This window comes from Vanacampus margaritifer, chromosome 1, assembly GCF_051991255.1.
Source record: "Vanacampus margaritifer isolate UIUO_Vmar chromosome 1, RoL_Vmar_1.0, whole genome shotgun sequence".
NCBI lineage: Eukaryota > Metazoa > Chordata > Actinopteri > Syngnathiformes > Syngnathidae > Vanacampus > Vanacampus margaritifer.
Window position 1 is genome coordinate 63,878,073 of NC_135432.1, and position 22,914 is coordinate 63,900,986.

The following is a 22,914-nucleotide window of genomic DNA, read 5'->3' on the forward strand; positions in this document are numbered from 1 at the left end:
ACTGTTTGTACAGTGTTTTGAAAATCTGCCTAACACTTCTAAGTTTTCATGTCCGAAAAGTAAACTTCGATCCCGGCAACATCCCCCTAACTCTAAAAATCTGTCTGGTCTTTTTCCTCCCTTCTCAATCCAGATTCCAAGGACAACTCGTTCAGCCGCTCGCGCAGTTCCAGCGTGACCAGCATCGACAGGGAGTCCCGCGAGGCCATCTGCGCCTTCTGCTTCTGCGAGACCTTCCCCAGGAAGTCGGCAGACGGCGCGCCCGGCCCCTGCGTGCTGGTGGGCACCACCCAGGGCTCCGTCATGTTGGCGGCCCTCAGCCTGCCCGCCGGCGATGACCAGAGGCTCATGCAGCCAGTTGGCATCTCCTCCTGCGGTAATCAGAATTGAATTATAGTTTTTTTAGTATTTGGACTGTAGGATACCTTTATCTCCAAACTTGTGTTTGCTAGGTTGACCTAACAACAACTGACTTACCACATAAACAATTTCAATCTACACTTGTAGCCCTTACTATCGCTAAAAAAAACAATTCTTGTTAACTGGAAAAATAAACAAACTCTGAATATCGACCAATGGTCTAACCTCCTCATAAATCACATTTTAATGGAAAAAATATCGGCCTCAAATAAAAACCAAATATCAAAATTTATAGAAACATGGTCTACGTATATAGAATTTTTTTAACCTAATTCTGGTTACTTAATTCTGTCTGTTAGCGAGAGCCACTACATCGTGATAACTTACATTGATGTTTCTGCATTTGGCAATTTATTATTATATTATATTATTAGTATGGGATTTTTTTTTTAATGGGCTTTAGGTGAACTGATGAATACGCACGCACATGCACATGCTCACCCACATTAAAAAAAAAAAAATATATATATATATATATATATATATATATGTGTGTGTGTATGTGTATATATATGTATATATATTTAAAAAAAAAAGAAAGAAAAAAAACATTTTATTTATTATTATTATTATTATTTTTTATTTTTTTTTAAAAGAAGAGCAATGATGATGTCAAATTGAATGAACAATACTGAGCTCTCCTGAAAAAAAGAAAAGAAAAAAAAGAATTGAATTATAGTTCTGTTTGGGGTGTATAGACATGAAATTTTATCTAAACGAGGTGTATGGAATTTAAATATGATGCAAATAGGATAAGGATACAGTGAGTTATGGTACATTAAAGGTATATAGACATTAAATATAACAAATGAAGTACATTTAAGATTGACAGTCTACCTTAAACATTTCTTGCCAATATGTTATATATGACCTCACTAGTCTAAACATGACATACTGATTAATATTACATTTGTGGCATATGAGTTAAGCAGCAAAATCCAACCGTTTTTTTTTAATCATCTCAGCGGGCGGCCATGATGCCACTTGCTGTCGACTGAAGATGACATCACAGTTTTCTCAGGTAACAACCAATCACAGCTCAGCTTCAGTAAACGGGTGAGCTGTGATTAAAGGTTGCCAGATTCCTGAGCAGCTGTGATGTCTTTGTCACTCGACAGCAAGTGGCAAAATACCACCCACATACAAAAAAAAAAATATATATATATATATATATATATATAAATTAAAAAAAGGGAGAGCAATGATGACATGTCAAATCGAATAAACAATACTGAGCTCTGGGGGAAAAAAAAAAAAAAAAAAGCAAGTGGCAAAATGGCCGCCTTCTGATATTGATAAAGACTGCTGGATTTTGCTGCTTAACTCATATTCCACTAAAGCAACATCAACCAGAATACCATATTTAGACTAGTGGGGCTGCATAGAACATACTAGTCTAAGTGCAATTTCTGCAGAAATTGCGTGGGAATGCTGAGAACTGAATGCTAATAGCTAAATGCTAAGCTGCATGTTTACGAAGTAAATTGAAAGATAAATGATGTCGAAAATTACTAAGTTTTAATTAGTTAAAAGATGAATGAATAATAGGAAAACTTGAACTGCACTCTTTGTGAAGGTGCGATTCGAACCCTTACCCCTCTTGTTTACCGGTCAAAGCTCTGGTGAACTTGCCCCTGAGCCATTGCTGCCATAGAAGAATCTGGTTTTTTTTTTTGCATTTTTAATATAGAACACAATAATATAGAAACAAAACTAATAATAATAATAATAACAAATGACATCAAAAGTAATGGCGGTGAAATAATTTGACAATGATTAATGTTCAATGTTGCATTTGTACTAAAGTGTCATCCAAGCAGGGTTTGAACCCAGGTCCTCCTTGGTCGCAGGTAACTAACTGCTTTATCTCCTGAGCCATTTGTGCTTGCGTTGAATTTGAATTTTGAATATAGAACGCAATAATATCGAAACAAAACTTAATAATGATGAATGACATCAAAAGTAATGAATGTGAAATAATTTGACAATGAGTAATATTCAATATTTCAGCATTCCCACAATTATTACGATTTTTTTGGGGGGGATGACTTCCCCTTTAATGATGTAAATAGTACATTGGAGATACGTACGTTAAAGATACATAACATAAATATGGTACTTCATAGGTTTGTCAACATAATACATTAGAGGTGTTTGCAATTCGTTTTTTTCATAATTGTTTAGCCCTACTGTAGACATTAAAGGTATGTCTACAATCTGCATCCAACGTAATATAAATATAATACGTTGGCATTTGAAGGCACTGTGGCCAGACTCAAAGGAGGCATCTTGACAATGGCCCTGCTGGACGCCGCCGGAGGCCTGCTGCCCGCCTCCTCCGAGCCATGGTACGATCCCAACGCCTCCGACGAGGAGAAGGAGAAGGAAAAGAGCCGCTGGCGCCGGCCGTCGTCGCCGCCGTCGTCGCAGGAAGGCCAGGACTCGCAGTTCGCCGTCCTGTGCTCGGAGAAGCAGGCCAAGGTGGTGGCCATGCCGTCCCAGACGCGCGTCTACAAACACAACATCACCGAGTCGTCATTCGTGCTGAGGGCGGACGTCGTGCAGATGGCCGGCGCCAACTGCATCGCCTGCTTCTGCGCCAATGGGCACATCATGACGCTCAGGTATTTTAAAAAAAAAAAAAAAAAAAAAAAAAGTGGTATGATCATGTTGACATTACGTGCGATCATATTGTTAAAATGACAACATTAAAGTACCTATATATTATAAAATATAAATTAACATGTAATGAATTGATGGATGGATGATTTGGTCAAACTCCAAATGTTGTCTTCCCGCGCCATCTGCAGCTTGCCGAGTCTGCGGCCCCTCCTGGACGTCAACTACCTGCCGCTGACGGACATGCGGATAGCGCGGACGTTCTGCTTCTCCAATCTGGGCCAGGCTCTGTACCTCACCTCCCCCACGGAGGTGCAGAGGATCACTTACAGCCAGGAGACCTGTGACAACCTGCAGGTATCCTTGATACGTGACACTTGACTCATTGAGCCATTTTCAACAGAAAGAAGATCATATTTTGTCTATGATTGATGTGGTAACTGTATTATTTTTCATGAATAATTAACTCATTCACTGCCATTGACGGCGATAGACGTCAAAAATTCATTTGAACTATTTATTAGTTTTGTTAACAAGAGTAGGAAAACCTATATTTTTTTATTGTACATATAGAACAGATCAAAAATGTGTAATTAATTGTGAGTTAACTAGTGAAGTCATGCGATTAATTACGATTAAAAATAATAATAATCGGCGGACGCCCCGAATTTTTAATAATCTTTAAGTCGCGTCAGGCGATTACAATTTTTATTTTGTAATTAATCGCATGACTTCAATAGTTAATTCACGATTAATCAGACATTTTCCATCTGTTCTAATAGTAAAATATTTTTAAAAAATTCTAGGTTTTCATACTCTTGTTAACAAAAGTGGGGAAAAAATGTTACACTAATAGAAATAGTTCAAATGAATTTTGGACGTCTATAGCCGTCAATGGCAGTGAATGAGCTAATAGGCTACATTTTTAACTCTTTGACTGCCAGACGTTTTCAGAAAAGGGATGCCGTGGGTGCCAGCCGATTTAAGCCTTTTTGACTGATCTTTCAAGGTCCACAGAAAATTATGTGTTTGGACTATGGAAACACACATACTACCAAATGAAAGATTGGACTCTCATCTTTCATCAGAATTTTTTTTTTGTTTCTACCTTATTCCGTTTTTCAGTCATCAACAATAGAAAATGGTTAGTTTCACCTCTTTTGAAAAAAACGTCTTTTAACGTCTTTGGCACTCCTCCATAGGATTTTACTAAACGTTATTTAACGTTTTTTGGCAGTCAAAGAGTTAAAAAGTCAGTTTTGCCACTTGCTGTCGACTGAAGATGACATCACTTGTGCTGAGGAAATATCATCATGGCTCAGTTTGCTGACCAAGCCCAGAAAACAGTTGAGCTGTGATTGGTGGTTAACTGTTCCCTCGGCACAGGTGATGTCATCTTCAGTCGACAGCAAGTGGAAAAATTTGCTTTTAAAGGTATTAATTGTACATGACAAATCAGTAATTTCTCAAATTGATTCTGGATCAATTATTAACTTTTTACTGCTGAAAATGGCTCAATGAGTCAAGTATGCCTATATATGACATCTACTAGGGTCATTGAACTTGTAGACACTCTGTATATGTAAAGAGTGAAACTAACATGTTGCGTTTCCTTTTAGGAGATGCTGAGTGAGTTGTTCACACCAGTGGAGACCCCAGAGGCTCCCAACAGAGGTTTCTTCAAAGGCCTTTTTGGTGGAGGAGCTCAGTCTCTGGATCGGGAAGATCTCTGTAAGTGCTTCAAAGGACTCATTAACTGCCATTGACGCCTATAGACGTCAAAAATAAATTTGAACGATTTCTATTAGTTTAACATTTTTTTCCACTTTTGTTAAAGGTATGAAAACCTAGGGAAAAAAAATGTATTGCACATTTAGATCAGATCTAAAATGTGTTATTAATCGTGAGTTAACTAGCTCTTTGACTGCCAAAAAACGTTGAATAACGTTTAGTAAAATCCTATGGAGGAGTGCCAAAGACGTTAAAAGACGTTTGTTTCAAAACAGAGGTGAACTCAACTGCAGAACCACACCGTGACCATAATAATAAAAAAAATCAATTAATATGCCTCTGCATGATGCAGTACATTTACCACTATTGAAACAAAAACAAAAAAAGCCGATACACTAGTTAGCATGTAACATCTGCAAATTGTTAAATTAATGTGAGAGGGATATTTTAAATTGTTCATCATTAGTTGAAAATGTTAAATAACGTTTAGTAAAATCCTATGGAGGCGTGCCAAAGACGTTAAAAGACGTTTTTTTTCAAAACAGAGGTGAAACTAACCACTTTCTATTGTTGATTACTGAAAAACGGAATAAGGTAGAAACAAACTTTTTTTTCCTGATGAAAGATGAGAGTCCAATCTTTCATTTGGTAGTATGTGTGTTTCCATAGTCCAAATACATAATTTTCTGTGGACCTTGAAAGATCAGTCAAAATGCTTAAATCGGCTGGCACCCACGGCATCCCTTTTCTGAAAACGTCTGGCAGTCAAAGAGTTAATGAAGTCATGCAATTAATTACAATAAAAATTTAAAAAATCACCTGACGCCCCTAATTTTTAATAATCTTTTCTTTTTTTTTTAATCGTGAGTTAACTAATAAAGTCGTGCGATTAATTACAATTACAAAATTTAATCATCATACATTAAAAATTAAGGGCGTCATCGTAATTAATCGCATGACTTCACTAGTTAACTCACGATTTAATATCTGTTCTGAATATTAAAAAAAGATTTTTTTTAGTTTTCATACAGTAAACAAAAGTGGAAAAAATGTTCAACTAATAGAAATAGTTCAAATGAATTTTTGACGTTTATAGCCGTCAATGGCAGTGAATGAGTTCATTGAAATGCGTACCTTTTATTCATGGATTTATTTGTTTTTGTTTTTTGGGCAGTCGGTGAGACGGCATCCGGGAAGGCTTCCCGCAGCTTGGCCCAGCACATCCCCGGCCCGGGCAACATGGAGGGCATGAAGGGGGCGGCATCAGGCGTGGTGGGCGAGCTGGCCCGCGCACGGATAGCGCTGGACGAGCGAGGGCAGAAGCTAGGCGAGCTGGAGGAGAGGACGGCCGCCATGATGGCCAGCGCGGATTCCTTCTCCAAGCATGCTCATGACGTACGCGCTACATCCATCCATAGTCTTAACCGCTTATTCCTCAACTTTTATTTTCATTTTGTCGTCATATCAGGACATTGGGCGGCTCAGGGTGTAGAGACGGTCGTTCAGTAACCAGAAGGTCGGCTGTTCGATCCCCGCTCTCCCCAAGTCATGTGTCGTCGTGTCCTTGAGCAAGGCACTTGACACACATTGCCTCCAGTGCTACTCACACTGGTGTATGCATGGTGCGAATGTTTAGTGGTGGTCGGCGGGGCCGTAGGCGTACACTGGCAGCCACGCTTCAGTCAGCCTGCCCCAGGGCAGCTGTGGCTACTTAAGTAGCTTACCGCCACCACGGTGTGAATGTGTGATTGCATGAATAATGTATCCATTCCAATGTAAAGCGTCTTTGAGTGTCTAGAAAAGCGCTATATAAATCCAATGCATTATTATTATTACATAGAGATATAAAATAATTACAGATTTGGAAAGCGCTCATTCCAGGCATTAACTCTTTGACTGCCAAAAACGTTAAATAACGTTTAGTAAAATCCTATGGAGGAGTGCCAAAGACGTTAAAAGACGTTTGTTTCAAAACAGAGGTGAAACTAACCATTTTCTATTGTTGATTACTGAAGAACGGAATAAGGTAGAAACAAACTTTTTTTTTCCTGATAAAAGATGAGAGTCCAATCTTTCATTTGGTAGTATGTGTGTTTCCATAGTCCAAACACATAATTTTCTATGGACCTTGAAAGATCAGTCAAAATGCTTAAATCGGCTGGCACCCACGGCATCCCTTTTCTGAAAACGTCTGGCAGTCAAAGAGTTAATGAAAGATTTGGAATGCGGTCATCGGGGTTTTTAATGCGGAATAGCTTTGATGTCATTTGCAGATAAATATTTTTTACTTGGTCGCTTTGAGCTATAATTTCTGAAATGTCCTCATCAGGAGGCGTTTCTAATGATGGCATGGCTCAATAGTTGGGTTTCCATCCACCCATTTTTATTTGAGTATTCAAGAAATGCAAGATATCTGAAAAAGGGCCCAAAATTCACAAACAAGTTTTTGCGCTTAGAGGGGGTAGATTTTGAAGTATCGAAAAAAGGAAAATGCTAATTTTGACGATGGCAACAGGTTTTGCGAAAGACCGGATACACGTCACTAGTTTTGACCGGATATCACACGTACATTTGTAGTCCCAAAGCAATGTCGGATGATAAAGTACGTCAATGTTTGGTGGGACGACGAAACAGAAATCTTTTTGGAATTAATTAAAGAAGCAAATATAAATGCTATTTTAGATGGAAAACGGCAAAGAAATGCTGCGGTTGGTCAATAATTACAAAAGCAAACTCAAGAGACGTCATCGCGTGGCGCAGTCGCTTCCTGGTCTTCTTCTTTTAAATTACTGGTGGATCACATCTCTATGGCGTATACCGCCACCTACAGCGGCGGAGTCACCTCTCAATATTCGCAAAAGAAGAACAGATGAAAACGGGGGATAAATCGCATGTCCATTTTGTGCATTTTCAGTGAATTCGGTGACAAATGTGGTTTACTTAAATGTTTTGTGTGCTTTGATTTTGTGATTTATTTCTTTTTCGCAGTTCCTTCTGACTTGTGTTCCCCCCCCCCCCCCCCTCACTTTCAGATGATGATAAAGTACAAAGATAAGAAGTGGTACCAGCTCTGATGATTGCGGGCAAGGCCTGGATGAGGACTGTGGACTCTGTAATCACGAAGACACACACACACACACACACACAAACATACACACACCAATATGGCTGAGGAGCTGCAGATCCTTTATCATCATTGTCTTCTCTAATTCTTTACGAGTGGGCAATGGTTTTCCTGGGCTTTTTGGATTTGCGTTTTTTGTTTATTTTGAGTTACTTCGCTCTGCATCGCCTCGCTGGCCGAAGGACCGCCGCTGCGGACCTAAATGAGGAGTAAAAGTCTGACCATCCCCCGCCCCGTGACCTTTTTCCCCCGTCCTTCACGTCCAATCATTGAAGTTTGTTTGTGTCTGTCGGAAGGGTTCGGTCTTTGTTTGTCTTTTGTGTGAGGAAACGGCCATTTTGAAGCACTTAGGAATATGAAGCGGGAGCTGATGAATCTCCTACCAAATAAGGGCTGGTAGTAGACTCGTTCATCATCTTTTACAAAAAATAAGAAGTTGTCTCTTTTTCTTTTGATTTTAATTTTGATTATTTTTCAGCACGGGGGAAGTTTATTAGAAGGTTTATTAGGTCACACAATAAAGTTTCATAGATTGTTTGTCAGCACAAATGATAAATTTGTTAGGATTATTTATTTATTTGTTAAATCGGTGATCCGGACACAGGAGAAGTTTTGTCGATTATTTTTCTGGACACACAACACATTTGATTATTTATCAGAATACACAAGATGTTTATTGGATTATTTATCAGGACACACACATTTATTTGATCATCAGGGCATGCGAGAAGTTTTGTCGATTATTTATCACGACACGTGGAAATTGTGTTATCAGGACACACAAGAAGTTTGTTACCGGGCATTACTTTGTATTAATTATGAAATAATTGCACACATCAAAAAAAAAAAAGAGAGAATTTCTGGAGATGTTTACATTGAACCCTCTTTCACCCGGAGATCCTACAAAAAGGAGCTAAAGTACACTTTTTGGGCTGTTTTCAAGGGTATTTCCTGCCCACTTAATGAAAAAAGTGCAATTTAGTCCCTGTATTCACTGTAAGACATTGGAGAAAATTCTCAGAAATGTGACAACACTGTCATCCATTTTTTTTTTCCCTGACTTATAATGACATAGTGTATTTGGTGTCGGAAGCTGGGAAAAATTATTGACAGTACAGATGTGCTCCCAAAAACTACTTTTAGTCACATATTTGGTATAGAAAATTGGGTGAAATTCTCGGAAATTCCGTTTTTTTTTTGTCAGAGATCATTTTAGTCCACATATTTGGTGCAGGAATTTTGGGAAAGTTCTAAAAAAAAAAAAAAAAAAAAAAATTTGCTGGGACATTTTTTGAGATTTGGTGTTTTGTGTGAAAAGCACAGGCAGATAAAAAAAACAGATCTCCTTGCACTGCTCTGATGCGCCCTTTTTTTTTTTTTGGGACACTGTGTGAAAGAGGCTTCAATCGCCGGTTGGACAGCATTCTGTGGCAGTCCACAAAAAAAATGCGTGAAATTGCCATATGCAGGGTGAAAGGGGCTATGAAGTACACTGGAAACAGCCTGACGGTATTCACTGTATTCACAGGGCTTTTATGGGAGAAGAATTAGATTGAGGAAATGTATATTTTAGCTACAATTCTCACTCTACGGTGGTGATTCGAGGCGATTTTTTATTTTTTTTTTTAAATGACCGATCGCTCCACAGTCGGTCGTTGTCGCGCAGCATTTGTTCTCTTTTCTGCCTTTGCCGACGCGTCTATGCTAAGCTAGCTGTTTAGCCGCGTGTTTGCGAGCATACATATATTCAGGGATGCGTGTATGTATGGACCCTGTATTGACATCATTGCTTTTTCATGACTCTTCTTCAAGCTGCTATTTGCGTATATCTTTGTGTTGTTTTTGTTTTTTTTTGTGCTTGTCGCTGCCAAATATTTGTAAATAACAGAAACAGCTCAAACTTGATGAGATATTACGGCCATCTTCTTCTGTGGAACACCAAAGAGATTAATTTCAGAATCTTGAGTATTATTTATCTCCTCTTTCGTTTGTCCATATATTTGGTGTAATACGTTGGGGGGGGGCATTCGCGAAAACATGACAAAGTACTTTGGATTATTTTATTTTTTTCACCTAATTGCTCACACGCCCACACAAAAAGAGGGGGGGGGGGGGGGACACTTAAATTAAGTTGACAATTAAAAGTAGGGCCAGGCTGATTAATCATTAATCAGCCGGACGATTTAAAAGACAGAAATTAAAAATAAATACATAAATAAAAGTACCATTTTTGCTCTGTATATTTGCTGTTTGAATTTGGGGCATATTTAAATGAACTAATTTTCTCCCTAATCAGTCACATGACCAAGAAGAAGAAAAAAGCCCATTCAACTCCACATAGAGTATTTGGTATAGGAAATTGGGGGAAATAATATGACGATGTTTGTTTGTTTTGTTTTTTTACTGTCCTTTACACATACAATCAGTCACACACACACACACACACACAAAAAGTGTATTTTACCCAGCATATTTTGTATAGAAAGTTGCTATTTAAATTTTTTTTCATTCTTTATTTCACCTCATTTTGGGTGTAAAACATTGGGGGGAATGATCTGAAATAGGACGACACTGGATTTCTCCCATCTAAATAGTCTTGCGCTTAAAAAAAAAAGGGGGGGGGGGAGAATTTTAGCCCACACATTTTTTTTTGCAGTGCTGAAAGAAGTTGGGGGAAATTGTCGACTCGTAGATACGATGATTATAGATTTTTGTCCATTTACTCAGACACACTCAAAAAAAAGCTCACTTTTGTCTGCACAGTTTGTCAAATTGGAGAAAATTCTCGTAAACGCAACAAAGCTGTTTGGATTTTATTCAGTTTTTTTTTTTTTTGTCTGTAAAAACATGGGGTACATTTTCATAAATACAACACTGTTTGGATCCCCCCCCCCAATCGCCAAATCATTCACACCAAAAACAACATCCAGAAGCATATTTTTAAAGCCACTCAGTACTGACAAACCCATGCCAAGCAGCAGCCATGTAATGTGCGTTTTGCACTATTTTTTCTACTTTTTGTTGTTGTAGTGAGAGGACCAAAACACATCAGAACCTATCTATGCTTGTCTCTATATGCCATTTGCCATTCTGTCATTTGCTTATAATGACCAGATGATAATATCATATTCCAAAGGAGTACCTTTAAATGTCATTATTTAGGATGGAATGATTTTTTTTTTCTCATTAGAAACCCGTTCATCAATTTTTCCCGCCTTTTGCGGCCTCGCCTTTTCAAATGCTACAAAAGGGTTTGCCCGTAATCTCGTCGCACATTGACGGATGCATGATCTTAAGTGTTTACAAACGCGTATTATCCCGGCATTTGTATTTACCCACAAGAAAAACATCAATGAAACGTTTACATTTGATGGCGTGTACGTGCCCGTGCGAGATTTCCTGGCTTTTGCGTACGCGCTGCTGCATAAAGGCTTTAGCTCGGCTTTACAGCACTGTGCAAAGGGGGGCGCAGACCTGATTCTGTGCCCCCGTCCATCCGTCATACATCCTTTTTCGTCTCTGTCTGTCTTCTGGGATGAATATCTGTGGAGTTGCAGTATTTTCTCATTTTTGTACAGTTTTATTAAAGATGAACTTCCCATGGATGTGCTGACTTAATCTGGTGCCACAAATATAGACTGTAGATACTATATATATATATATATATATATATATATATATATATATATATATATATATATATATATATATATATATATATATATATATATATATATATATATATGTATATGTGTCTGTGCGTGCGTGTACAGTATATATACACATATACGTGTATATATATATATATATATACGTATCTGTGTGTATATATATATATACAGTATATGTATATATAGATACATACGTGTGTGTATATATATATATATATATATATATATATATATATATATATATATATATATATATATGATTGTCAAATGTAAAATAATTGTTTAAAAAACAACAACTGATGAGCTTTTGTCTGATTTTCTTCTTTTTTTGAGTGAAAAATAAAGTTTTTATTTTTATTTTAAGAACAGCCCATTTAGAAGAGTTGAGGGTAAAGGCAATTTGTTGTAATCTTTGAAGTTTTGAATAAAATCTCAATTTTACTAAAAACATTTAAAGAAAATCAAGGGACTCACCTTTTGAAAATAAACAACTACACTCTTACGGGAATGAAATGTATTTAAAATAAATACAATCTTAAGTGAACTGTTACTTTTTTAATTAAAAAAAAAGTTAAATCTAATTTTCACTTGCTATTTTGTTTCTTTTCATTTATTTTGCATTTTTAATTAGAACAAATGTAAGCTCGTTATTTCTTATTATTTTAATGTTTAACTTATGTGTTCTCTTTGTAATTTGTTGTCATTATATTATATATGGTATTTTAATTATTATTTGATTCTATTTCTTGTGCAAAACAGTTTTTTTTTTCACATTTGCTTTCAAATTATTGATAGGCTTTAGCCTACAGTTCCCAGAATGCTCTGCGAGTGGCGCCAAAAAGCACTCGCCTCTTCTCGTCCAGCGGGCCGGATAAAACACTCTCCATCCAGTACAGCACATGAAACAGAGCATCAGCGTCGTCATCGTCATTCTCCTCTCGGCGGTGACCACGGCGGAGGGAGACGAGCGAGCAAAGTTGAATTCGGTAACCAACTAAGATACGACGAGTCCCGTTGGGGAGGTGAAGATAAGTTTTAAACCGCCTTTTTGTCCTGTTTCGTTCTTGCTCTTGGTCCATTTTCATTTTCGCTACCGACGTGTCGTATCTTGCTCTACGTTTCTTTCTTAAATTTTTTTTTTGTGGCACCGATGGATGCAAAGACACCTTCTCACGCAGCCCAGTGTTAAATTTTGCCGGTGCTTAATTTCCCAAGTGGAGGTTTGTCTAGAAATTGCGTCAGTTCCTCACGAGACTTGGACCGAACGGAGCTGCCCGCCTCGAGCTGGTTTTCAGCGTCCAAAAAAAGTGACCGACGCCGAGAAGTCTTGTTTTGATTTCGCTTTGAATGAGAACGCTGGAATATAACTCGAAGCAGGTGCTACTTTTGTAGCCTTGAGATGTCCAAGGTGAGTGTAAAGAGAGTTCTCACAGATCTGCGTCAACTTCATTCAGATGGACATTTTTTCAAGATGCTTCCAGCTGCTGGCCCTAAAGGTCTTCTGTACACTGACATGTCTAAAGCCTTTGATGCAATGCAGGACTTTGTGATGGTGGTGGAGGTGGTGGGCTAGGTGCACCTCGCATAGCCAGGATGAGCCAAGGCCCCAACCTGGTGCTGGAGTGGCTCTCCCGGCTCCACCTGGCCCAGTATGTGGAGGCCTTCCTTGACAATGGCTACGATGACCTGGAGGTCTGCAAGCAGATCGGTGGGCCCGACCTGGATGCCATCGGGGTCCGGGTGGAGTACCACCGCCACCGGCTGCTGAGCGCCGTCCGGCAGCTGAGGGACTCAGATGGCAGGAGAGCACCTGGGTACTACTTCACTCTGGAACCTCGACAGGAGACAGAGAACCAGGATGGGTTGAAGGACTGGAGCGGGATAAAGAATCGGGTCGGAGGGACGCACCGCCCGTCTTGTCCTGGAAACCACGACCCGAGATTGACAGATTGTAATAACTTTGTCACCTATCCCAAACTCAAGCTCAAGGTCCTCATACGGGATAAGCTGGCCAAAGATGGGATCGACCTCGGAGAAGCGCCCTACAGCTGTAAGGTAGGATCGCTATGCGAAAAAGTTGAATATTAAGAACTACAAAGTTGTCATCAATCATAGTTTTTTGAGGATCAAATCGTATGATTTATTTATTTAATTTTTTTAGAAACAAGTCGTATTTTTGTGTTGTATTTTTCAAGAATCAAGTCATTTTTCAAGAATTAGGTCATGTTGATTTTACAAAAAGTTATATTTTTCTTGAGACAAAAGTTGTACTTTTGAAAGAAAATAGATGTATTTTCCATGCCACCCAGAAATCAGCTTTTTCAAGCATGATTTTTACAGGACAAATTTATCATTTGTCCGGTTACATTCTTAAAACAAATTTGTAGTTTTTTAGACTAGTAATGTGTAGTGTATATATAGTAATGGATATAATAATTAATGTATAGAAAATAATTTTATAAGAATAAAGTCGTAATCTTATGAAAATCAAGTTGCATTTCTTCCAAAAGTTTTTGTTTTGTTTTAAAAAAAAAAATCCAGAATATTTTTAGCTTCTTTTTTTTTTTTGTGACAATAATGTAGTTTTTCAAGAATAAAGTAAGATTTTATGTATCATATTGTTTTGTTTTCCAGAATCAAGTCATATTTTTTGAGTGGATCAATTTGTATAGGTAGTCCTTTTTCTTTTTGTTTTGAGAATCACAATATATTTTGACAATAAATTATTTAATTTTTTTTTACTGGTATTTTTTTTTAAATTGCCAGTAGTTATTTATTTTGTATTTATATATTTTTTTTTTATAAAATATTTTTTCACGAATTAAATCAATATTTTGAAAATCAAGTCCTTTTTTTTTCGAAATTGAAAACTTTTAATCTTACGCTAATACTATATATTTTTGTGCAATAAAAAAAAAGAGTCTGCAAACATTCCTGTTCATCATTTGATGTGGTTTTCTAATGGACGTAATAGTCCTCAAAGCTGGGGCCGCCTTTTGAGCAAGACACGTCCATTCGGATGAGTTGAAAAACGCTCTCCGAACAAAACAGACAAAAGCAGACACAGCTGTCAGCTGCCTGGCAGAGCTTCCATGTCGTCAGCATCCATTGAAACTGGTTGCCTGTGAAAGGAACCCTGCTGGCTTGAGCTTGTCCCGCCGTCTTTTGCTACACGATGAACATTCTCAACATTTTTTTTTTCCCTTTCCCCTCACGCTTTTCATGAGGCTGAGCAGGGGAGGAAAAAGATTGAGAAGTACAAAGGAAAGCCTTTTGTGACCGCATCACTATGAGGACCAAGTGCTTTGCTAAAGTGCTTAAAGTTGGCATACAATATCATGCGTTATTTCGCCATACAAAATAGTTCACATCATGGTAACAGATGGTATATGTAGTGACATAATTGTAAGTGTAAAAATGGTTATTATTATATAATTTATTTTTATTTTTTTATATATATATATTTATTTTTATATATATATATATATATATATATATATATATATATATATATATATATATATTTTATATATATATATATATATATATATATATATATATATATATACTGTATATATATATATATATTTTTTTTTTTTATTGAATTGGTTATCAGATTTTTTTTTCTTCCAAATGTTGGAATCGTTATCAGCTTCTTCTTCTTTTTTTAAATCCCTTTCAGTCGTGCCCTAATATAGTTCCTTAGCTAAGCTAAATTGAATGTTTTATTAGCATTAAGCTAATTGATGTTCCCGTACAGAAAAAAACACCTCTTTGTTTTATGTTTAGTTGACAGGTAACTTACTTGAAGCAAGCACTTAGGCTAAGCTGCTGCTTGTTGTGAAGTGAGTTGAGTGCGCCGCCCAAAAAAATACAAATCATGCAGCATCAAAAATAGCCGTTACAGAAGATCTGGCATTAAAATCAATCACATCGTAAAGGCAATACTGTAGATGCTTATCAAAAAGCCATGAGCAACAGCTGCTACCCAACGCATTACATCATCGCTCAGCGATAGCATGCAAATGTTCACACACTGCACTGTGTATGTCTAATGTAAACACCAGCCCGTAATCTCTGACCCATATTTGTCACTATCAATATTGTCCACTCTTAGCCGGCAGAATAGTTTATTCCTTTCGTCCCGTTTGTTTCAGATCTTCCCCTAAGTATTTCATGATGTTGATCTCAAATGCAAATAATTTAGGAGCTTCTGGAAGGAGTGCTTTCCTCTCAAGGAAATGCCATATCATGTCTATCCATCTGTAAATAGATGTCACTTTTTTTACAGACCAAATGTGTGTGGTTGATAAAACTGTCGGAATGGAGAGTGTGGGTGGTGGTATGCTTGGTGAGCAGAGAAGAAGGCTCGAGTCTAAATTGATGGCCCCAGTTTCGATGCCCACTGGGTGTGATTTTTATTTTATTTTTATTTTAAGGGAGGAAGGGTTTCTGCTGTCATCTTAAAGAAGACTGCGTTAAGTAGGTCAAGACGTACAATATATCGGTGCGCCCACTCCTGAAGGTCAGGTATAGTGCTGCCTTTGTGAAGCCAGAGCTCACTCGAACGGACAGAACTCGTATCCCGAGCCGAGGAAGACGGCACAGCTTGGGGGTCGGTGCGAATAGTGTACCGTTTTTACAGCACGTGACGTCAGCGGGGCCGTAAAAAGGTCAAGCGTGACCGGCGGGGGATCATGTCATGGCACATTTACGCTACAAAATGGAAAAGTGACTTTAGTATAATCCTTTTGGCCTTTCGCTGAGGCCCGAGTCAATCGTGGGCTCGACAAAAAAACGTTTGGAGAGCTTTTGTCATGAGAGGGCACTGAACTGGGATGCACACAAAAAAAATATATATATATATATATATATTTGGACTTGGAGGAATTTACAATCTGGACACAATTCAAGCCAGGTTGTTTTTGTTAATGAAAACTACAATTGAAAAAACATTTCCGTTAACAAAACAAAACAAACAAATCTTTTTTTTTTCTTTTTTTTTTTAAAACAGGTAACTGAAATTACATCTAACGTTGATAAAATTAACTAAAGATATAGCGAAACTATCCTTCGTTGACATTGTCGTCAATATCATAAATGTATTTATTTTGGTGTTGTACTGCCGTACAGAAGAAGGAAGATCAAACAGTTGTTAGCGAATTGTTTACTGCATTACACTCAACTATCTCCATATACTTACAAAAATAAAATAAAACAAACAAAGCTAATATAAACTCACAAACGTGCCCAAAAAAATAAATAAAAGCTATCTATAATGAAAAATCCCAAACCATTATAACTCTGGGACACATCCAGAACTCTACATTTTTTGAAATACGTAAATGAGTCCAAAAGCAAACAAAATGGTTGCTGCAGTTGAATGTATCCCTTACCCTCCATCATGGTTGTTGTAAAATATTTAGTGTCGGAATGGTGGAACAATTCAAGCGAAGCTCCGCCTTTTCCCTCCATTTAACAACATGCATCATTGAAATCAATCACTATCTTAACAATGCTTTTTCTGTTAGTAATAATCGGTCAGTGGTCTGTCATGACAATTTACCGTATCAGTCCTCTTTCTACATGTGATCAGATTTGGTGCGGTTCATTAAATGAGGTAATGTCCCAAGTTTAACCGTTGTATTTCCGGGATCACTAGGCAGCTCACTGTTAAGCGTAAGGGGGCGTGTTCGGATCAAGACCATGCGTACGGCGGACATTCCTTTTGTTTGTTCTGCACAATCTTTCCTTAGAAAACTCTTGGTGTTTTATTACAGTGTCATGGAAAATGTTGTCGGTTACTTAATTCTGTCTGTTAGCGAGAGCCACTACATCGTGATAACTTACATTGATGTTTCTGCATTTGGCAATTTATTATTATATTATATTATTAGTATGGGATTTTTTTTAATGGGCTTTAGGTGAACCGATGAATACACACACGCTCGCACGCACGCACACACACACGCACATACACATACTCACCCACATACCAAAAAAAAAAAATATATATATATATATATATATATATATATATATATATGTGTGTGTGTATATGTATATATATATATATGTATATATATAAAAAAAAACAAAAAACATTTATTAATTTTTTTTTGATTGATTTGTTTGTTTGTTTTTTAAAAAAAAAGGAGAGCAATGATGATGTCAAATCGAATGAACAATACTGAGCTCTCCTGAAAAAAAAAAAAGGAAAATGTTGACCAATTACATCGCATCCAAACAAGTCATAAAACACACCATGTATGAAGCTATACACCTTCAATGAGTTTTAGCTTAATTTTTTTTGCCTTTTTTTTTTTTTTGCATAATTTTTTTTGCCTCTTTTTTTTTTTTTTAATCTTAGGTTTTTTTGTGCCTTTAAAAAATATTAATGTTTTAAATGGGTCAAAGGAACCTACTGTTAGCATCAAACATTAATAAGGAAATAAAAATAAAATAGGTGAGTATGCAGAGATCCACTGTAATTTTAAATACATTAAAAATATATGAATACAAATAAATACGAAACATTTTAATGCGTTTTTGACATGGCTTTCACCAGAAAAACTCAAATGACATTTTTCTAACAGCTCACATAATCTCATGATAATCCCGTTAAATAAATTTTCTCAGAAATATTTTTTTCTAGATTTTTAAAATGTGACCCACAACTCTTAGTCTAAAATTGAACAAAAAAATAAAACACACACAAAATAAAGACAAATAATTGAAAAAAATGTATGTGAAAAGTAGATGACAAACTAACTCATGCCATTAATAACACGAGTATCAAGTCAACCCACCGAATATTTGCTGTTGCGTTTGCGTAGAAGGCTTAGCTTGTGTTCTCCGTGTTACAGTTTGTATATTTGGTGGGAAAAGTTATGAATTGGTTTCATTTTTATTTTTTTTATACCTCAAAAAAGATGGCATCGGATCAGGGGTGTGTAGACTTTTTATGTACCCTTTAAGCCATATTTCTAATTCCTGGAATGCATGATCACATCACATGAGTTTAGAGATGATCAAAGAAGTGGTGTGTGTGTGTGTGCGTGCGTGCGTGCTTCGCTGCAGGCATACTGCGGCCATTTTTGTCCCAAGTGTATTCCTCTGATGTTTTTTATGTTACTGTGCCACAGTGTAGTCAAAATGCATCGGCCATCTCGCTAGTCATTGTCACTTCATTATGACTGGAACGTAAGCATTTTCTCGGTTTGGAGTCGTAAAACAGTGGAAAGTCTAAAGTCAAGCATAGATAACATTCTTAACGGCGTACAAGTTAGCCTCTAAGACGAAAGCAAGCAACAAAAAAACAATGTGCAATGAGTTCAATGACCTTTTGTGGTCATCATTACATTTTTTGTCCTTTCCATCAGTGGGTGACAAAAAAATGGCGGCCTATAATGTTTTAATGTGACTTAAGATACACATTTTATTTTAAGCATTTTCCCCATTTTTACTTTTTATATTTGGTATGTTTTCCAAGGCACATGCATTTTTTCAGCAAAAAAAAAAATACAGGGATGTGATTTTTCCGCTAATTCGCGGAATTCCGCTTTTTTTTATTCCGCCCCCCCACCCCCAAAAAAAATTCCGTTTTTTTTTTTTGTTGTTTTTTGTAGTTCATTGTGTATGCACATGACTCCGACAGATAAAATCTTCTGCTATAACAAAGACATTTGTGGTATGCTCTAATATGAGTTACTTTTCATTTGGTCATGATACAATTATTTGTTCATGAAATTTGAACTCTTCAACATTATTTATGTGTTAACTTAGTAATCACATTAGTTAGATATGATGATATTCTCAGTGATAGTTTTTAAAAGCAAAGGCAGTCCAATGTTTTTGAATGTGACTGATTTTGAGTTGACTAAAACTGCCATTTTATATGGGATAGTTCAATATACATTGAAAATTTATGCTGTTGTTTTGTCTATTTCTTTGTCATGTGAGTGCATTGAAAGTACTTAAAAACACGGAAAACCCATGAGCTCCGGGGGGCTTCGCCCCCCTTGTCCCCCCACCAGGGCACTGCCCTGGACCTAGCTGGGTGCCAGCGGCCCCCGGAACCCCGGCTAAATTTTCAGATAATTTCACTTTGGTCAAATCACATCCCTGAAAATAGTTTGGTCTTTTTCTTCTTTTTTAAACATTTTATTTTTTTCCTTTATTTTTTCCCCAAAATATTCTTATATTTTTCATCCAATATTTTATTATTTTCACTCATTTATTTTGTGGTGGTTTTTCAAATATTTGTACATCCGTCTGATAGTTTGTATTATATTCTATTATTTTATATTTTAGGCTGATTATATTTTTTAATCCTTTTTTTTTTGTCAAAAATTTGGGAGTTTTTCTATTATGTCTGTTTGTCTATTTTTTCCACCCTCTTATTGTATTTTTTTAATCTAGCATTTTTGTCTTTTGAATTCATCCTTATTAATACCCGATGATAATATTGCTCAGTGTCATCGTGATATGAAATTTCCATAGCGTTTCATGTCCATCATTCGTGTAGTGGCTCACGTTGAAATCAGCTGCACTGGCGTCAGTAAGGAGCGAGAGAGAAAGACATTCTTCAAGTTCCTTTGGTTTCCATATTGATTTATCCAAAGAGATGGATATTTTATGACATCAGCATAAAAGTAAAGACACCCTCGTGATTTGGCTGAAAGGAGCAAAGAGTCATTTTATGGCTTTACTGGCTCGTGCGTTACTGTTCCATCTGGATTTTTTTGTATTACCGACATCCTCGTTGCGTGTTTTCTTTTCTGTAAGTCTTTATATTCAGGGGTGGATTAGGTCACTTATTGTAAATCCCCACTGGAGGCCCGGGCCCCAAACGCACCATCCGCCGCTGGATTTCGGGATCCCTTTGAGATGAGCACTGATAGTTCAAGCGATGAAATCACTTCATGCGCACACTGGACATCAACACCTTAACACGTTAAAGTAGGATCTGCATCTGTGCTCTTCTTGCTCCGCCGCCGTTTGTGCTAATGAAGCCCAGAGGACGTTTTAAATGTTGTTTTCAGCTTCACCGACCGTGTAAATAAATTCTCCCATGTACACTGTAGCCTTATGTGGAAGCAGTCATGTGTTGAAGCATTCACTGTACCTGGAAGCTGCCAATTAGGAATTATTCATGACTGGCTGGCTAGGAAGATGCGAAACAAGGTGTCTCGTGGGCGTAAATAATTTGAATTTTGCTTTAGGGATGACCCCAGTTTGCGTCTGATTGCAATTTTTACAATCTGTAATCTGAAATTTACATACTATAACTGGCTAGTACAACTACTGATTCATTTTGACTATTTTACTTAAACTTGTGGACAGAATTAGTAAAGTCTAAAAAATAATAATATTAAAATAATAATAATAATAATAAATGACCAATAAAATTCAGACATTGCTTTTGAATTGTGGTTCAACAGAATTATTTTAAAATCAAACTCATGAAACAGGCCTGGACAAAAAAAAAAAAAAAGATGGTACACCTAAAATATATTGAAAATAATTGTTGTTCAATCAAGGTGTGCCCCAACAAACAGCAGGTGTTAGTTAGTTAGTTAGTCAGTTAGCTAGTTAGCTAGTAAGTGCTCCTAAAGAAAATTTAAATTAGAGTTACACGTTGTTTACTTAACCAAACTAACTTATAAAAGTCCACTAGCTTAATGCTAGCACACAATGAGAAACACCATCATGTGGCTAATGAAACTAGCATTGATTTTGAGAGTCGTTAGAACCCTTTAAGCAACGGATATTTGAACACAAACACATGTATGCAGACAATACAACAATAAAAGCAGGATTATAAACGATTATTATTGCTGCAGTTTACTGAGGAACATCGTTCGTAGAGTCAGTTAGTCGAAAATGAGTGCCTGTTCTCCATCAATCGCCTACAATATGCAAATATGATACAGTGAACATACAAAGTGCCTCTCATAGTATATACATATCATGGCAGCTTTAATAATGTATATTGCTCCAACTGAATGTAGTCAAGCATATTCTGTATGCTTTTAAGAATATACTATATAATGGAATAAATGAATTTTAAAGCAGGTGTTCGCTAACAATCCAACAACGTGACATCATCATCTCCATCCTCTCTATAAACCAGATTTGCAGATTCTACAGTTCATTTGCTCCCAAAAACATATAAATATGTTCTATTTAAATGTTTTAAGTGTCCCAAAGACGTATTTATATGTTTTTTAATGTTGATGTTTTTTTTATGCTTAAGCTTACAGAAGGATTTGATGCAGACTTTCAACTGCAAAGTACGGTTGAAGAATTGGTAGTTATTACACAAACAGCGTATCATCAGAGCAAAAGAGACCAACCAGGGCCATGTTGAAAAAAAAACTCTTTTACTCACATTTCTAAATAGATTTGTGAATAATTATGAAATTTAGCTATATTCTAATGCTAATTGCTGCAAAACAGAAACAGATAGAATTTTTTTTCCTGATGAAAGAAGAGACTTTAATCTTTCTTTTGGTAGGTTCCATGTTTTTATAGCAATAGAACACAATTTTCTATGGGACTTGCAAAATCAGTCAATATCCAGTAAAAAGCCTGGAGTGAAGGGTATTGCTTCAGTGAAAATGGCTGGGAGTGAATGGGATAATAACAGTACAGTTAATAACTCTATTTTGATCTTTCCCGTTTTCATATTGGGTGTAATTCCACTGTTGATCACTTGGTGGCGGCACACCTATTTAGTTTGGGACGTAAGTTTAAAAGAAACAACGAAACAGCCTAGTTTTTGTTGAAAATTATTGAATGTCATCTGCTGTAATCCTGCTTTTTACACCAACAGAAAGTCTAAAGTTCAATTTACTATGTTCATCTTTGGGCCTAATTTATTTTTTATATATATATTTGTGGGATGGTCAGTTTGTTAATTTGGAAAATTCAGATTTTACTGTAAACACATTGAGGGATCGGTACAATTATCAAATGCGCTTGCTAAACATACCTAAAGAGAATACTTAAATAGTACTATATTTTTTATATATTTCTACTCAACTCACTTTGTTTACACTTCACTTGACTTTATTTAACTTGCGCTTTCACAACAGCTGCAGCTGTAGATCACTGGAAACATACGCTGTACGTACAAACTCTGTGACATAACTCCCGCAATGGAAGGGGAATTCCTGCAGTTTGTTTGTTTTTACAAAGCTACGGCTTTTAGAATCAAGTATGAGAACCACTGACTCTTAATTTTTTTTTAAAATGTGTGTTTTCAGTATCTTGCAGCAAATTGGGATCCCCATGTCTTCTTAAATGTAGAAGTACAACCGAGAAAGTGAGGGATGTCAAAGAATG

At 36.8% G+C, this 22,914-nt stretch overlaps 2 protein-coding genes across 15 annotated transcripts in view; both read left to right on the forward strand.

The window, feature by feature from the left end:
* stxbp5b (syntaxin binding protein 5b (tomosyn)) overlaps window positions 1-11,512 on the forward strand; it is a 39,021-nt gene extending 27,509 nt beyond the window's left edge. For all 9 annotated transcript variants that reach the window (XM_077560117.1, XM_077560121.1, XM_077560118.1 and 6 more), the window contains 6 exons: window positions 134-376; window positions 2,681-3,044; window positions 3,231-3,396; window positions 4,659-4,770; window positions 5,945-6,165; window positions 7,803-11,512. In XM_077560117.1, coding sequence (XP_077416243.1) covers window positions 134-376; window positions 2,681-3,044; window positions 3,231-3,396; window positions 4,659-4,770; window positions 5,945-6,165; window positions 7,803-7,844 — 1,148 coding nt within the window. In that variant the 3' untranslated portion in view covers window positions 7,845-11,512. The remainder of the gene's footprint in view (window positions 1-133; window positions 377-2,680; window positions 3,045-3,230; window positions 3,397-4,658; window positions 4,771-5,944; window positions 6,166-7,802) is intronic.
* Window positions 11,513-12,277: 765 nt separating this feature from the next.
* LOC144047733 (SAM and SH3 domain-containing protein 1-like) overlaps window positions 12,278-22,914 on the forward strand; it is a 30,041-nt gene continuing 19,404 nt past the window's right edge. For 3 of the 6 annotated variants that reach the window (XM_077560127.1, XM_077560128.1, XM_077560132.1), the window contains exon 1: window positions 12,278-13,620. In XM_077560127.1, coding sequence (XP_077416253.1) covers window positions 13,159-13,620 — 462 coding nt within the window. In that variant the 5' untranslated portion in view covers window positions 12,278-13,158. The remainder of the gene's footprint in view (window positions 13,621-22,914) is intronic. The other 3 variants (XM_077560129.1, XM_077560131.1, XM_077560126.1) reach the window with 3 other exon arrangements.